Source organism: Octodon degus, unplaced genomic scaffold, assembly GCF_000260255.1.
Source record: "Octodon degus isolate 3935 unplaced genomic scaffold, OctDeg1.0 scaffold00060, whole genome shotgun sequence".
NCBI classification, from domain to species: domain Eukaryota; kingdom Metazoa; phylum Chordata; class Mammalia; order Rodentia; family Octodontidae; genus Octodon; species Octodon degus.
The window spans coordinates 12,179,374-12,197,290 of record NW_004524636.1 but is presented as its reverse complement, the minus strand read 5'-3'; the positions used below and the strand labels follow the sequence as shown (position 1 = coordinate 12,197,290).

General features: G+C 36.7%; 1 protein-coding gene across 1 annotated transcript in view; it reads right to left on the bottom strand.

The window, feature by feature from the left end:
- The window catches only part of Sptlc3 (serine palmitoyltransferase long chain base subunit 3), a 186,076-nt gene that overhangs the window by 55,444 nt on the left and 112,715 nt on the right, over positions 1–17,917 (bottom strand). The window contains exon 6 of the mRNA XM_004634340.3: positions 15,137–15,230. Within this exon, the coding sequence (XP_004634397.2) occupies positions 15,137–15,230 (94 nt within the window). The remainder of the gene's footprint in view (positions 1–15,136; positions 15,231–17,917) is intronic.

The window sequence follows — 17,917 nt, the reverse complement described above, 5'->3', positions numbered from 1 at the left end:
GAGAGATTTGTACTAATAGTGTTTGTGGACAGGATATCATGTCTCCATCTTGTACTATGCATAGCTACTAAGAAGGCAACAATATGCAATCTATTAATTATTGAAACTGTCCTATTAATCGGTTTTGAAACTGTCTCACTGCTATTGTTTCTCAATAAAATTATTAAAATATTATAAAAAAGACAATGTGCAATGTATTAATTATTGTAACTGTCCTACTAACCTGTTTCAAAACCATCTCATTGCTATTTTTTTCTCATTCAAATGAATAAAAACTGGAAATCCCATCCAAGCCAGATATCGCCCATACTGGGAATTTTTCTGGGTGAACTGAAAACGTCATATCATAGTGATATATGTGTACCAATGTTTATAGCAGCACAACTTGTGATAGCCACATCTTAGAAACAATCAAGATGCCTGTCACATGAGGAATGGATGAAAAAGATGTGGTCTTTTTATACAGTGGAGCATTACTCAGCTATAAAGAATGATAAACTTGAAATATTTATATTTATGTGGATACCACTTGAAGATATACTTATAAGTGAAATAAACCAGATCCACATGTATAAATATTGTATAGTCTCCCTAGTATAAGAACTCAAAAGAAGAAATACAAATAGAAATGTGTAACACAATTAAAAGGGAAGCGAGAACTTGAGGATTGAACAATGAGGAGAGGGCAAGGAGAAAATCTGGGAAACAGAACAGGAACAAAGCCATACATTTATACACACAAGATGGGTAAGGCAATGATCCTGAGAAGCTTGAGAAGGTTTTTGAAACTAGCAGTTAACTGGTAAGATTCTCACCCTGACTAACTATATATGCTGATACCTGTGAACTAAGCAACTGCACTGAAGATAGCAAGGTGTAATACTAGGGTCATACTTGGAATGCCTGTCATTCTGATATTCTAAATAAGTACTGCTTGTCATGACATACCAATTATTGTCATACTGTCTCTCAAGTAAATGTTTGTTTTAAAAAAGGTAATAAATGAAAAAAAAGAGGCAAGAAAAAAATGTCACAGGACTGTCCTGCTACAATGGTCTATATGGTTAGCTTTCTAAATTTCTGTGTCGCTTATCAGTGTCATGTTTCCTAACTCTTCTCCTTTCCCTCTCTTAATTAGTTAGTCCTCACCCTAATTTTGTTTGAAACTGTTTCATTGGTATTTGTTTCTCAATAAAATTATGGAAAAAAATTAACAATAGAAAGAAAGAAAGAAAATGATAGGTGATTCTGGGCACCCCATAAGGAATTTTTTTTTTTTTTTTTGCTCCTTGAATGCCTTCAGGGCACTTTTGCATGGCTGGAGTGTTGTGGGGATCGAACTACAGCAAACTGAGTCTGCCAGCATTGTGGAAGCAGCCACTTAAAGAACTGAGCTAGGGCTGGGCCCCCCAGATAGGTGATTCTGGTCAGAGCTCAGAAGACCAGAATGCTCATAAGAATGTGGAAATAAAAGGACGTGTCATGAGTTATCAGGTACTATTAAAGATTCTATTTGAAATTGAAAAAAAATAAAAGAAAATTGCTTTTGCTGGTGCTATTACTGTTTTTATAACTTCTACATTATTATACTCATCTGCTTGAAGTTTCTTAAATAAAATAAGTTTCTTATTTTAAAAAATAAATTTCTGTGTAAAAATATTTTTTATTTTTTAATTTTTTCCTCTATATTCTGTAGAGACTTAAAGTTTAACATATCAATACTAGATGGAAAATACCTGTTCCATGTTATGCCTAATATGTTTGATATTCAGACAGATAGTGAGGTTAAACCCAACTACATATGTTGTAGGGTAATAATAAGTTTCTCTTCTGGAGGGTTAACAACCTAAGTTTGCAGACCAAAAATTAGAGAAAAAGGAGAGATGCAAGGACAGCCAACATTTTGGCCCTAGTCTTTCAAGTTCAGTCTAGACTCAGGACATAAGAGAACCTATACTGTAACATCATTTAACTCAGTTGTGTCCCAAATTTTCTGATCAAGGAGATTATGGGGTAGCAGAGCAACGTGGTCCATGATGTAGAGTGTGCCTAAGGAGAGTCAAATAGAGAGAAAACATTCTCTCAGTCTTTCACAGAGAGCAAACTGGTCAGACAATGGCCATGACTCATCCACATGGCTAACACTAACAAAGGATGTGCAAACAGCGGTACAGGGTTACAGGATAAATCCTGAAGGGACTTTACTGACCTTATCAGATACAAAAGATACATTTCTTGTTATATAGGTCTTGCTTTATCTTGGTATTAACAACCCAGTGGAAACATATAAAAACAAGGTATAAAAAGTAAAGCCATATTAATATGCTGAGCTGTGAAAGGCTCAAGTTAACAACCTTTGACATTGCCAGTCCTATGGATAACCCTCTAATATTATGGACTACTGGAGTATATTGGATTATTTTTCTGAATTCACATACCTACAATATTTCAATGGCAATGGAATACCCATCTCTAACAAAGCTAAACAAAAAAAGGGGATACAAAGCAAGGACCATTTTGTATCTATGTATACAAAATAGGATAGATATACAGCTACTTTCTCTTAATTTAATGAGAAGAAAGATTTGTACTAATAGTATTTGGACAGGATATCATGTCTGCATCTTGTGCTATGAATAACCACTAAGAAGACTACAATATGCAATGTATTAATTATTGAAACTGTCCTATTAATGAGTTTTGAAACTGTCTTATTGCTATATGTTTCTCAATAAAATTAATAAAAACTAGGATGAATAAAAAATTTAAAGAAAATACACTTTGGGACTTACTTGGGGGCTGAAGTTACTTGCTATAGCCTCACTGTTCAAGGTGCTGTATCTGCAAGGAGCTGCACTCCCTGGCTGCATGTCAGAATGCAGTCTCAGGTCTGTTTCTAGTTAAGATTAATCACAGTGTGCCTATTTTGTGTCCTCAATGCTGGGAACTGGGTCGAGGGCTTCCCACATACTACACAAGCTCTCTCCCACTAAGCTAAACTCCTAGCTCAGAATTTCCATTTAAACAAGATTCCTAGATACCTTCTGTGCAAGTTAAACTTCGAGAAACATTATTTTAGAGTACATGTCATGTGCAATGACCAGCAAGAAAATGGGTTCAGAGAAGAAGTAACTTAGTCTTGATTTTTCCAGATCTCAAAAAAGATACTGATTTTTCAAGAGAGTTGAGGTCTACTGGGGTTTTAAGTCTTGGAATATTAAGAACATTAATAGACTCAGCCCAAATTCTGCACAGGGACCTTTGATTTCCTCATAATGCCCCACAATCTCAAGGTCCCTGGTCAGAGTTGGCTCCTTAGCTTAGGTGTGGAATGGCAGAGAATCTGCTTTGTGGCACCCAGTGAGTCCACAAAGAGACTGGTTACTGTATGGACTCTGCCTCTAGTAGAGAATGTAAGAGAGCATTCTTGGTACTTAGCCAGTAAGAATGCATTGGCCAAACTTAGGTGTATTGGATAGAAGAAATTTGGCACATTAATAGGGTTGAGCTCAATGGCCATCATGTTGGACTGATGACTACATAGATGGTGCAGCTTTCTAGGTCCTACACAAAGCCTAGCAGAAATTGAACATAGCTAGTGCTTGAAAGCATCTTAGCTATTCCCCTCCAGACCAGTTTTTTCTTGGTTGCACAGGCTTTTCTCTATTGCAGAGGTCCTTTTTTGGTTCTGGAAACATCTTTACCCTGAAACAAGAACAGCTTTTAATTCAGCAGAAACAGGAATTAGTGGATAAATAATTCCGGTCACTCACTTCTCTGATGCAGTAATAATGATATCTACTGTAAGGCCTAGTTTTCCACTAGAATTGAGGCCCAGTTATCTGCTGTGGTAACACACCCAGCAATGCATTCTTTGTTAATCACCCCACTTCCCAGCCTCTGTCCCAGCCCACTTGCTGGGCTTCCTGGGGTCACTTAGGTATTTGCTTAAGGGTTTGCTGCAGAAGAAATGAACCAAGAATAATACAACAGACTTTAGTTTGAATTTGGCTTCTGCTGTTTGTCATTTATGTGACTTTGAGCAGGTCATTTCTGTACTTTGAAGATCAATTTTCCTTTCCAAAGTTGGGGATAATGAAGAGAACTATGCACATGGGTTGTTAAAATTAAACCAAACAACTATATATAAAGGGGGTAATGTCATGAGTGCTGAGTAAGTTATGACTTAGTTATACCACATTTGCTTTCCAAGAAGAATAAGTATATGATAAGAAGAGAGTATGGTTTCCAGTTCAGAATTTACCATAACTAACATGTATTTCTGAATCCTTTACAGATATTTAAGGAGAGGTCTTTGGGGGTTCTGGAGTTCTGGCTTTTTTTCTCTGCAGACGCTTCCTTCCACTTAGACTTCTCAGTTCCTTATCTGACTGTGGAAAATGAAGAATGAGGGAGGAGTGGCTTGGTGTTAACCATCAAGCCTCCTTGCACACGATTCGAAGTTTATTCTGATAGTGTTTAGATTTTCTTTAATTTTATTGAGAAACAAATATCAATGAGACACTTTCCAAGTAGATTAATAGGACATTTTCAATAATTAATACATTGCACATTGTTATCTTCTCAGTGGTCATCCACGGCACAAGAAGCAGCCAGGATATCCCCTCCAAATACTACTACTAAAAATCCTTCCTCTCACTGAACCAAGCGAAAGCAGCCGTACATCTATCCTAACTATTCTGTATATACAAATAAAAATGGTCCTTCCTCTGAATTCCCCCTCTCCAGTCCAGTCTTGTCAGAGATGGGTTTTCTATTGGCATTTAAATATTATAAGTGTTTGAAGTTAGCAAAACAATCCAACACAGTCCAGTAGTCCACAATAGTAGTGGGTTATCCACAGAAGTTGTTGACTAGAGCCTTTTACAGCTCAGCATATTAATATGACTTTACTTTATATACCTCATTTTTATACTTTTCTGCTGGATGGTTAAGACCAAGATAAAGCAAGATCTATATAATGAGAAATGTAATTTTTGTGTCTGATAATGTCAGTCAAGTCCCCTCAGGATTTATCCTGTAACCCTGTACTGCACTTTGTGGATCCTTTGTCAGTGTCAGTCATGTGGATGAGCCACAGCCATTGCTTGACCAATTTGCTTTCTGTGAAATCCTGAGAGAATATTTTCTCTCCATGTGACTCTCCTTAGGCACACTATACATCATCGATCACATTTCTCTGTGGCTTCATATTCTTCTTGATCAGAAAATTTGGAGCACAATTGAGTTACATGATGTTACAGTACAGGTTCTCCTGTGTCCTGAATCTTCATTGACCTTGAAAGGCTAGGGCCAAATTGTTGGCTGACCTTGTAGCCCTGCCTTTTCTCCAATTTTTGGTCTTCAAACTTAGGTTGTTAACCCTTCAGAAGAGAAGCTTATTATTACCCTGCAACATATGCAGTTTGGTTTACCCTATCTGTCTAAATATAAAACATCTTAGGCATAACGTGGAACAGGTATCTTCCATCAAGTATTGATGCATTGAAATTTAAGTCCTTACAGAATATGAAGAAACAATTAAAAATAGGAATAAATACATATTTTTACACAGAAATTTGGAAATCTAACCATATACAGCACAGTAGCAGAACAGTCCTGTGACATTTTTTTCTTGTATCTTTTTTCATTTATTACCCATTTAAAAAAAGAAAAACAAAAAATAACATTTACTTGTGAGACAATATGATAATATGATAATGGTATGTCATGACAAAAAGTATGTATTGAGAAGACCAGAATGACAGGCATTCCAAGCGTGACCCTTCTATTACATATTGCTATCTTCAGTGCAGTTGCATGGTTCACAGGTATCAGCATATATAGTTAGTCATTTATATTTAAGTGGATGCCACTTGAAGATATACTCATAAGTGAAATAAACCAGACCCAGGTGTGTAATATTGTATAGTCTCCCTAGTATAAGAAGAAATACAAATAGAAAGGTATAACACAACTAAAAGGAAAGCAAGAACTTGAGGATTGGACAATGAGGAGAGGGTAAGGAGAAAAGCTGGGAAACAGGACATGGATAAGGCCATACACTTATATGCACAAGATGAGCAAGGCAATAATCCTGAGAAACATCAGCAGGTTTTTGAAACTAGTAGATTTTAGTGAGTAGATTTGCCTGCAACAAATGCCTGTTTTTCCTATATGAAATTTAAGAACTCAAGGATGAAAAATTCTACAGAGCTATTACCCTCTGGTTATCTTCCTGAGAGACTTAAAGAGACAATGTTATGCTGATCCATGCATACTCATGTTTATAGCAACATAGTTCATAATAGCTACATCTTGGAAAGTGGGCAATATGTTTACTAATAGATTAATGGAAAGAAAATGTGTTATTTATCCTTCACCTCTCCAGAAAGAAGGTATTCTGAGGACCCTGAAAATAACCTAGCTCCAGTGGTGACTGTTTTCTCAAATTAAATACGGCAGCAAGGAGGCTATCCCTCTGTTTCAAACTTGTGTGATGTGTGTGGATGAGTGGGTTGAGGGCTTTGCGTACCTGAGAATGAAACTGTGTTAGTGTCCTGTTGCTGCTGTTAGAAAATATGTAGCCTGTATAAAGGTATTACCTCATAATCCTGGGAGGCAGAAGTCTGAAATGAGTTTGATGGAGCCAAAATCCAGTGGTTGGCAGGACTCTGTTCATTTTCAGAAGTTTTAGAGAAGAATCCATTTTATTGAGCTTCCAGCTTCCCGAGGCTTCGGGTATTCCTTGACATATTACCCTTTTCCATTTTCTGAACTACCAATCACTGTCTTTCTAATGTAGCATTACTTTAGTGTTCATCTTTTTGCTTCCCTTTCTAACTTAAGGACTCTTCTGATTGTATCAAATGTACACAGATACACTCTTCATTTTAAAAACTGAATTCCATCTGCAACAATCCCTTTGCCTTGTAATATAACATTCACAGGTTCTGGGGGGTTAGAATGTGGATATCTTGTGTAGTGGGGGAGGACCATTAGTCTACTATGCTCTACATGAGGTGAAACAGGAATAGCAGGAATAGCAGCTCATACATAATAGATTTCTATGGTTAGTTGAGAGACTGACCCTTGTGGAACAAAAATCCTAATTAATTCTGGCTTCACCATGGAGCACTGGTATAATTTTGGATATATTGCTTAAAATCTCCAATCTTTAATCTTTTCACTTGTAAATTAGTCCCCATCTCATGGTATTTCCCACAGGAACAAATAAATAAATAAAGAATGCCATTAGCTCAGCATCTACCATGAAGTAAATTCTCAACAAGTGTTAGTTGCTTGAATGAAATAACTACAGATAACATTTATTATGCAGATGTACATGACAGCCATTATCTGTTTTCTAGAAGTATAAAGGGTAGGCATGAAGAATAATTGTCCTTTTTCATTTTACCCAGTTTTAAAAATGTGTTTTATCTGGTCTATTAATTTTACAAAATGTTGGGTTTCAATATGGTATTTTCACACATGCATGTAATATATTTGAATTATAACAATTCTTCCTATGAGCTTCTCTTATACTCTTCTTCTCTCATCTTTATTTCCCTCTTGTCTGAATTTCTCTTCTATTTCCATGCAAGTTTAATTTTTGAACATTCTATATTAGGGAAACATGTGCTACTTGTCTTTCTGAATCTGGCTTATTTTGCTTTAACATAATGAAGTTTAGTTCTATTAATTTTTTGAAAAAGACAAAATTTTGTTCTTTCTGGGAGAACTATAGTCCATTGTGCATTTACTTATCCATCCATCTGTTGACAGGAATGTCAAGCTGGTTCCATACTTTGACTGTTGTAAATTGTGCTGTGGTAGTCATGGTTATGCAGGTAATCTTGAAGGATGATATTTTCTTTGGATATATCCCAAAGAGAGGTATATCTGAGTCATACAGTAGTTCAGGCTTTAGTTTCTTGGAAAGCCTCAATATTGATTTCCATAGTGGCTCTACTATTTTATATTCCCATCAGCAGTGTAGAAGGGTTGCTTTTTCCCACATCCTTACAAGCATTTTTGTTTTTCTTCTTGGTCTTGATGATAGCCATTCTGACTGTGGTGAGGCAAAATCTCAGTGTAGTTATGATTTGCATTGCATTAAAGATCTTGAACTTTTTTTGCATAATTTTTTTGCCATTTGTAGTTCTTTTCAAAAGTGTCTGCTTAAATCATTTCCCCATTTACTCACTGGGTTGTTCCCGTGGTGCTAAGTTTGACTTCTTCATCAATGCTAAATATTAATCTTCTGTTGGTAGAGTAGTTGACAGAGATTTTCTCCCATTCAGTAGGTTGTCTCTTCACTCCGTTGATTGATTCATTTGTTGTGAAGTACTTTTTATTTCATTTTTATATCATTTGTTGATTCTTTCTATTATTTCATATTCTATTGGAGTTCTATGTGTAAGTCTTTGTTTTTGAGTATGACTCCAAGTGTTTCCCTATGTTTTCTTCTAGCCTTTTCAAAGTTTCAAGTCTTATATCTAGTTCTTTCATCTATTTTGAATTGATTTTTGTGCCTGGTAAGAGGTAGAGATCTGTCTCATTTTACTTTCTACATGTGAACACCCAGTTTTCCAGCACCACTTGTTAAAGAGGCTTTCTTCAACATTTATTTTTGGTCCTTCTGTAAAGAGTCAAATGGCTGGGGTCATATGGGTTTGTTTCTGTATCTCTTATTCTCTGATCTACATGGCTTCTTTTGTGCAAGTACCATTCTGTTCACATTATTACAACTGAGTAGTATAATGTGAAATCAGGTATTGTGAGGAGTAAGTTATTGAGTGTTTAAAGAGACTTGTAAAATTAGAGGAAAACATTTTAATTCTCAAAATTTAATTTAAGAAATTTCAAACTTTTATACATTTCTTGTTATATATGTCTTGCTTTATCTTGGTCTTAACCATCCAGCACAAAAGTATAATAACAAGGTATGAAAAGTAAAGCCATATTAATATGCTGAGCTGTAAAAGGCTCAAGTCAACAACTTCAGACATTTCCAGTCCCATGGATAACCCACTACTGTTATGGACTACTGGACTACATTGGATTATTTTGCTGAATTCACACACCTACAATATTTAAATGGCAATGAAATACCTATCTCTGACAAAACTAAACAAAAAAGGGGGATATAAATGAATGACCATATTAATCTATCTATCTATCTATCTATCTATCTATCTATCTATCTATCTATCTATCTATCTATTTTTCTATCTCTGTATATACAAAATAGGATAGATATACAGCTACTTTCTCTTAATTCAATGAAAAGAAAGATTTATACTAACAGTGTTTAGACAAGTTATCATGTCTGCATCTTGTACTAGGAATAGCTACTACGAAGACAACCATATGCAATGTATTAATTATTGTAACTGTCCTACTTAAAAGAAATTTCAAACTTTTAAAAGCTGCAAAAATATGAATATCATAAAACACTCATACTTGATCCTAATTAATCAATTAATGCTTTACTCAATTTGCCTTTCACTTTATTGTCCTATCTCTACCTATGTCTACCAATCCATTTTATTCTGAAAAGCAACTCAACTGTGTATCTCATGGCTATTATCACTCAATAATTCAGTGCATCTTCCCTAAGAATAAGGACTTTCTGTTACACAACTGCAGTAGAGGTTAAGAAATATTTCTTAAAAATTTTCAGAATAATGGTTTAGACTTTGTGGGCAGCCTAAAGGCTATCAAATATTCTTTATTCTCATGAAAATCATTAAAATGTAAAATCCATCCTATGCTCACAGGTGATAAGCTGTATAGTTATGCACTTCATTATATTTAACATTAGCACTCTATTCTGACCTCATCTATCTAATCAATTGTCCCCTTTTCAACTTTGTGAATTGGCCCATGAATATTTTTCAGCATTTTCCCTATTTTTTTTTTTTTTTGAGAATCCAGCTGAGGACCTGGTTTCGCCCTCAGTTGTCAGGCTCTTCAGTATCTTTTGCTATGAACCATTTCCTCAGACTTACCTGGTCTCTTGTAATAGAGACGTATTTGGAGAATACATACAATATTTTTTTAACAGAGCATTCCTAATTTTGGATTGTGTGAGGATAAGATTGTGTTCTCATCTGCATCTTATGTTGGATCCTTTTCAAGTGTCATGTCAGGACACACACAATGGCAGCTCACTCCTTACTGATGACCTTAGTTTTGCTCCCACTGTGAAAGTGTGGTCTGATTTCTCTCTGATATAGTTACTGTGTTTTCCTGTGGATATAATTTCACTGGAATAGTTATTCTAAGATTGGGGTTTGTAGGCTAGACCAAATATCTGTGTAGTGTGGCACACACTGAGTCAGGACAAGCAGATAGAACTACTCTGTGTCCTTGAGCCATCAGTGAGCAGTGGAAACACATACTGTGTAGCTCTATAACTTTATTTGACTATTTGGAATAAAGATGTTTAGTAGTATTCTGCTTAGAAATTTTCCTGTTGTGTGATTTCTTATAACTCATCTGCATTTTATTTTGTTAGAACATTTGTTTTAGTGTTTATGTATTTGTGCTGCTGGCATCTACTCTATGATTGTGTAGTAGGTGAAGGCTCATTCTTTATAACTCTGTGAGATGGGAATGTGAAGATTATTTTTATTAATATTAATAATAAAGACAATACTCTGGAAAACAGATGCTAAGTCAGGGGTTAACAAAACTTGTACTTAGTCTCATAGTTAGTCAGACGTGTGTATATCTGCATGTCTTCAGTCTGTCTCTATCTACCTATCTCTATCTATCTATCATCTATCTATCTATCTATCTATCTATCTATCTATCTATCTATCTATCTATCTATCCTCACCATCATTGTCTGCATAGAACTTCCAACAGAAAACTAGCCAATAGCAGAATCTGAACTGAACTCCAAACAATAACTCATGTAGGGTAGAAAAAGTATGAGAGAGAATCACTTTGGAAACAGTCTTCGTAACTCATAAGTACATTTTTTTCATTCAATGTTATTTAAAACTTGAGTTCCTTGCAAAACTTTCTCTCTGTTTTTGTCCACTGGGCATATGTGAAGATAGCTAAAGGTCTTAGACAAGCCAGTGCACGTATGGACATAGAGCATGAAGCAGTGTTTCCTAGGCATGTCTTGGTGCTTCTGGAACTGGCATTACACATTCAGAGCTCTGCATTGCCTTGGCAAGGTCTGAGTTTTCAGTCTCCTTCAGAGATTTAATTCTACACTCAGGCCATCCTGGAAGTCTTGCTGTTTTCCTTATACTTCAAAATATGTCTCTGTTTGAAATGTCCTGTTGTTCTGTGTTTAACATTCTCTTAGTCCCTTCTTTGTGTCTACAGAAAATATTATCCATTGCCTGCAATCCCTGAGGTGATGTGAATTCTGCCTTTTGGTTTATCATAATGCTTTCTCCTGTCCCTCAGGTACAATTGATATGATAATGATGAGGAGAAGAATACTAATAGCAGCACAATAGCTACAAATAATTCAGCAATTTCCATTTGCAGGTTCTGTGCTAAGTGCTTTATATACTTCTTTCAACAGGTCTCAAGCTGGTGTCACAGTTATCCTCATTTTGGGAATAAATACATGGAGATCTAGAAAGTTAAGAAATCTGTCCAGGACTATCAGCTGTTATGCTATAGAATAAGAACATAGACACTTGGATTCAAGGCTGTACTTTTTTCTTTTACAAAACAGTGGATCAATTATTTCCATTTTATGTATGCTATTTGTTAAGAATGATAGTTTTTATACAAAAATTGCATGATTGGAAATGTATAGAACTTAAGTTTACAATTCAGTTACTTTTAATAAGACTGTAACCTTCATCCTTTTTTTTCAGAACTGGGGATTGAACTCAAGCCCTTGTACTTGCCAGGAAGGATTTATTCCACTGAGCCATCTTGCCGGCCCTGTAACCTTCTTCTTAATCAAGGTAACACATATTTCTATCACTTTCAGAAAGTTTCTTTTTTATCTTCCTATCAATTCCCTCCCTTGCAACTGGATTAGATTTCTGTAATATCTATTACTATACATTGTTATTGAATTAGTTGTAAATGAATGCATATTAATATGTATACTGTTCTATGTCTGGTTTATTCCACTAAATATTTTTCTTAAGATTGATCCATACTGCATGGTATTAGTGTCATTTCTTTTTAATTGTAGAGTGATATTTTATGTGTAAATAAGTAATAATAGGGGCTGGTGAGATGGCTCAGTGGTCTAAAGCACCTACTCAGAACAAGCTAAGCCAAGCAAAGTACAGGGACCATGGTTCAATCCCCCAGCACCACATGCCATCCAGCCCCGCCCCCTGGTGGGCTGAGCTGGCCACACACACACACACACACACACACACACACAATAAATAAATAAATAATTAAAAAAATAAGTAATAATAAATGTTTCCATTTTCCTATTGATAGATATTCAAATTGTTTCCAGTTTTTATGATGAAAAAACTGCTATAAATTCTTACACAAGCCTTTTTGTGACCATGACTTTCATTTCTCAAGGGTAAATACTTAGTGTAGTGTTGATGAGTCATAGTACAGATATGTTTAGCTTTCTAATATTCTGCCAAAGAGTTTCCAAAGGCATCATACCATTTTACACTCCTCTAGCAATTGGCCAGAATTCCACTCTTTCTATATTCTTGCTGACATTTTGTTTGTCAACGTTTTATTGAAGCTATGCTTATGGGTATAAAAATGGATTATGGTCAAAGCCCGCAGCCTTAACCAAAGTCCAGTGTCAACACAGCCCTTGTTTGCTTTGATCCTCAAAACAGTTACCTGCCTACATTGCTGTCTTTCATAGTACATTGTAGACTTCCTGATAGCTAAGACACTGTCTTATAAATGAATAGTGAGAGGAAGACTGAAGCTAATAAGACCAGGGATAGCTCATCTCAGCTATATGAACTCAGCTGTCCTGAGGGTGGACATAGGCACTCATCTTTCAAAGATGTTCCCCAGAGGACCGTGTTGTGCAACTAGGTAAATACTAGGTGTACGGGCCATCTCTCTCAGCAGAATGGAGTCAAGATATGAGACATTAAGTGGTATGGTTTGTGTCTCAATGTCTTCCGAATCCTCAAGTGGTCACAGGGCTCTTTCAGAGGTGGCTGAATCTAGAGTGTGATGCTGGGATTAAGGGTGTGTGATTAGTAAACCAGCTCACTGATTGGCTTGGCATAACTCTGGCTAGGGTTAAGGATGTGAGTGCGACACCTGCCCTAGGGTGGGCAGCCTACATACAATATAAGGAACAGAAAGAGTCTTGTCTTTTTTCCCTTCTTGTTTTTGGTACCTTGTGGGCACCATGAACTGTTCTCTGTGAGGCTGCTCTGCCATGCCACCATGCCTTGGAGCCAGGTGATTATGGACTGAAACCTGTACAAACTGAGCTCAATACACCTTTCCTCCTTTAACCTTGGGTGTTGGGTATTTTTGTCTCAAAGATGAGAAAAGTAGTTAAGATATTAGACAATGATCCACTCATTTGTTCTTTTTTAAAAAATGTGTTCTTATAGCTAACAATCATACTGTGTCTTCACAGGAGTTATGTTATTATATTTAACCATCTACAGTTAAAGACTGGTTGGTTATTTCCTTACTCTTTCATAAGCAGACAAAGGCTTTGATCATGAATCAGCTGCCCTGATAAAGAGTCAAAAGAGCATACAAAGCATACTTGTACTGATACCAAAGATATTTGCTCTGGTTTTTTGATAACTGTATCTTGAAGCCCTAAGAGATATATACTCTAAATGTGATTCCCAGCAATGCCAAAATAATTTGAACTTAGGACAATTATAGCCAATGAGGAACCAAGCATAAATGAAAGAATTTATCTTGGCTTACCACAGACTAAAACCAGGATTGTTTGTTGGAGAATTAATAAGTGCGGTCAGTGTATTTTCAGGTACAGTGGACTCACTGTGGGAGATTGGATATAAAAGCATACAGTCTCATTCTTCTGGGGGACCAGACCTTGAACTTTACTCCAGTGTGTTTGTGTTAAAAGAAGAATTCACTTGAGAAAACACTGGTCTATTTTTTTCTTCTCCCTGTTAGGATGATGGTTCTTTGGATTGACATTGCTGTGAGTTGGGCCAAAAAAAAAATCTGAGGGCAATTCTTTTTTCTATTCTCTCCCAGTCTCCTTTTCCTTATTTCCATCTTTGTTTCTACCATAGAGGGAGGTGGAGCATGCCAAGGAAGAGAGACAGGGAAATATGGAGAGGAAGGGACAGAAGGAGAGAAAGGCAGTCAGAAGGCAAAAGAGTGCACGTGTGTGCACGTGAGCATGTCTTCTTGCACGTACATATACATAAAAAAGAAGAGGTCTCTGAAAACAATACAATAGAATCAGGACCTTCAACTAAGAAATTTTTACTCATTATCTAGCTCAATACCCTCATTAGATGCTAAAACTGAATGCAAGAAAGAAAGATGAAAGGATTTCCAAAAAATGACACAAGTCAGAGGCAGAGCCAGATGAGAGAGCCTAGGTGCCTGCCACCATTTACTTTCTTCCCAGTGCTTCCAAAGGCTGCCCATGCTGCTTTTTCAGGTCTCTAAAGGGGAAGTAGCCTTCTCCTCCTTCTGATCACCACTGAAGCACCCAATCTGAGTCAGAGAGGACATTTTATACATATAGAGGGACAGTTTAGGAGGACCAGGTATTGGAACATTTTGTATATGGGATATTAAAAGGAGGCATCACACTGAAAACTCTTCTTTTTTTGCCTGACTATAATATGAAAAGCCTTCAGACTTTCCCAAGGCAGAGTTATGAGAAGGGGAGAGTTATCACGCTTCTGATAATAAATGACAGTCCTAAGAAATCAATCATGTCTCTAGAGACCACATTGCAAGAACACTAACAGTGACATTAATGTGTTTGGGTTACACCTAGCAATCTGGATGGTTAATACACTGCAGCCATTTGTCCCAGGTCACCAGAGGTGAACAAACCAGCAGTGAATACAAACATAATGGTGTTTTATCAGGCTAAGTTGCCAGTTTGTAGAGCAAGGAAAAACCTCATCAATAATCGTTCCTTCTTCTGGTAGCAAATCGGGACCTGTTAGATGAGAGCACTGCTACTCACTGTTGTGCTTGTAGGTCCTTATGGTTGCACCTGAGAGTCGGGCCCCAAGGACAATAGAGGTGTGGTTCAGCTCATCACTTAAAATGAGGCATCCCTGTTCAGGAAACAAGCATGCAGAATAAATCAAATGAGGTAAAGAAAACCCGAGGGAACAGGAAGACATTATGAAACCAGTAACAGAGATGCCTAGCACCCTATCTGATTTTCAAAGGCCTCGAGTTTAAACTGGTGTATATGTGGTAAAATTAGGCATGGCAGTTAGCTTATAGAAATGGAAACTGCCTTAAGACATTCAGTCTTTAGTGGAATCTTTACAAATATTGCAGATCTCAACAGAGAAATTCACCCAATGTCTTAGTTAAGCACCGGCTAGATTGATCTTTGAAAAGAAAACATACGGGAGAGGGACTGGCCAGGGGATTTCAATCTATGCTAGATTGTCTGGGACAGTTTTAGTTGTTGATACTGGGAGGAAGGGTCTTTTTTAGTGGAGCATTTCAGGGTTTTGCTTTATGATGCTCCTTGACTATATACACTTCCCACATAAATGGACACATCCGTGCTTCATACTTAAAGATTTTGAATTCAAAAGTGTGGATGGCAATTCACAATCTGAGTGTAAGGGAGAAATTCCTACTTCAGTCCTCAGCCTAATGTCCTACTTAATAATTACTGGCTGTAAATTTTTTTTTTTTAGTTTCAAAACTTTTAGTAGGACAGTTATAATAATTAATACATTTCATATCGTTGTCTTTGTAGTAGTTACTCATAGTACAAGATGCAGACATGATATCTTGTCTAAATGCCATTACCACAAATCTTTCTTGTCATTGAACTAAGAGAAAGTAGCTATATATCCATCCTATTTTGTGTATACAGATACATATATATTTTTTCACTACAAAATGTCCTTCATTTATATCCCCATTTTTTGTTTAGCTTTGTTAAAGATGGGTATTTCATTGCCATTCAAATATTGTAGGTGTGTGAACTCAGCAAAATAATCCAATATAGTCCAGCAGTCCATAATAGTAGTGGGTTATCTGCAGAATTGGCAATGTCAGAAGTTGATGACTGAGCCTTTTACAGCTCAGGATATTAATATGTCTTTACTTTTTTATACTTTGTGTTTATACTTTTCTTTTTTCTTTGGCTGTAAATTTTTAATTCTTAATTTTTTTTAATGCATTTGGGTCTACAGGGTTTCACCATGTAGATCGCACTCAGAGCGATTCTCATGTTTTCAGCCTCCCAAGCACTGGAATTATAGGTGTTCACCACCATGCTTAGTCTCAATCACCATCTCAGCATGCCCTGGGGACAGGCCTGGCTCCGCCTGCCAGTGATTGAACCCTGGCTGCTGTGCTGTGCCTAAGCAGGCACTTTAGTTTGCTGAACTATCTGGCTGGCCCTTAATTCTTAATTTTAAAATTTGTAAATCATGGAAGAGTTCCAACATATCACAAATTCAAGGATAAATCGTGGTGGATGTTTGTCTTCTGTGACCACTCAGAATTGAGTTCTTATATTTTAGTACTCATAATGTGTTTTCCTTCCGAGTAAAAGTGTCACTTCTCCATACTGTAGACATTTGTGTATATTAATAATTTTTCTGTTGAAACCATTAAAAGTGATTGTAAACCTTAAGATACCTCTTTATTCTTGTTTTTTGTCTTTTTGAGACAGGGTCTCACTATTAATAAGTTCAGGCTGGCCTTCAGCTCACTTTGCAGTCCAAGCTGGCCTTGAACTCACAGCCATCCTCCTGCTTCAGCCTCCTGAGTGCTCGGCTTTTGCCTTGTCTCCTCAGAGCAAGGAGATTCTACAAAACTATCATGCAATTATCCTCTCTATGAAGTTCCATATTTATACAGTACTATCACAGAATTCAAATTTCCTTAAGTGTCCTGGTACTATCTTAATGTCCTCCATAGACACTCTCTTTCCTTTTTGTCAGTGCAGAACCTAATCTGAGGTTGCACATCACACTTAGCTGTCATTTGGGCTTTTAAAAATATAAATCTGTTTATTACACTTGCTTACCTTCAATAACCAACTTTCCCCTTTTCTTAGGAACAATTTTGAGCCCTCTCAAGGGACTCACACTGTAAGATTCTTGCGGGTTTGACACTTGCTTTCAACTCTGGTCTATTCTTTGATTGCTATCTTACGTTGCAGCTTCTCCAAAGCTCTCCACTTTGCTTATTTGGTGCCTTTGTCCTTGTGTCAAGGAGATAACTTTCCTGTCTGTTAAAATTCTCTTCTTAAGTCACCCTTCTTGCACAGGCACCATAGACACTCTCCAGAGGACATCGGGGCAACTTTTTTTTTTTTTTTTTTTTTTTTTTTGGTCTCCTATCATGTTCTGTGCATGCTTTTTCTGTCATATGCCTTCCCTACTAGGTTGCAAGCCATATACATTTACAAGGCACAGGTCTTGTTCATCTTTGTATTTCTTGGGTCTGGCTCCATGCCAGAACAGTATATACAATGAGTGGTCGATTAAGTAAGTGAATGGATAAGCTATAAAACATTTTTAATGAAAGTATATGCTTAATAAATATCATTGCAAATGGGAACTGAAGTGCACACAACTTTTTGACTTTGCTAAGCTGTCACTGAAGTGAACTCAGACCTGCATGTAAGTCTGTAGTTCTTTTGTATTTTAGGGAAGGGTCTATAGGGTGTTCATGGTCTCACTACTAGATTGGACTCAAAGTGATCCACCTGTTTATAGCCTCTCAAGAGCTGGGATTACAGGTGTGCACCACCATGCCCAGT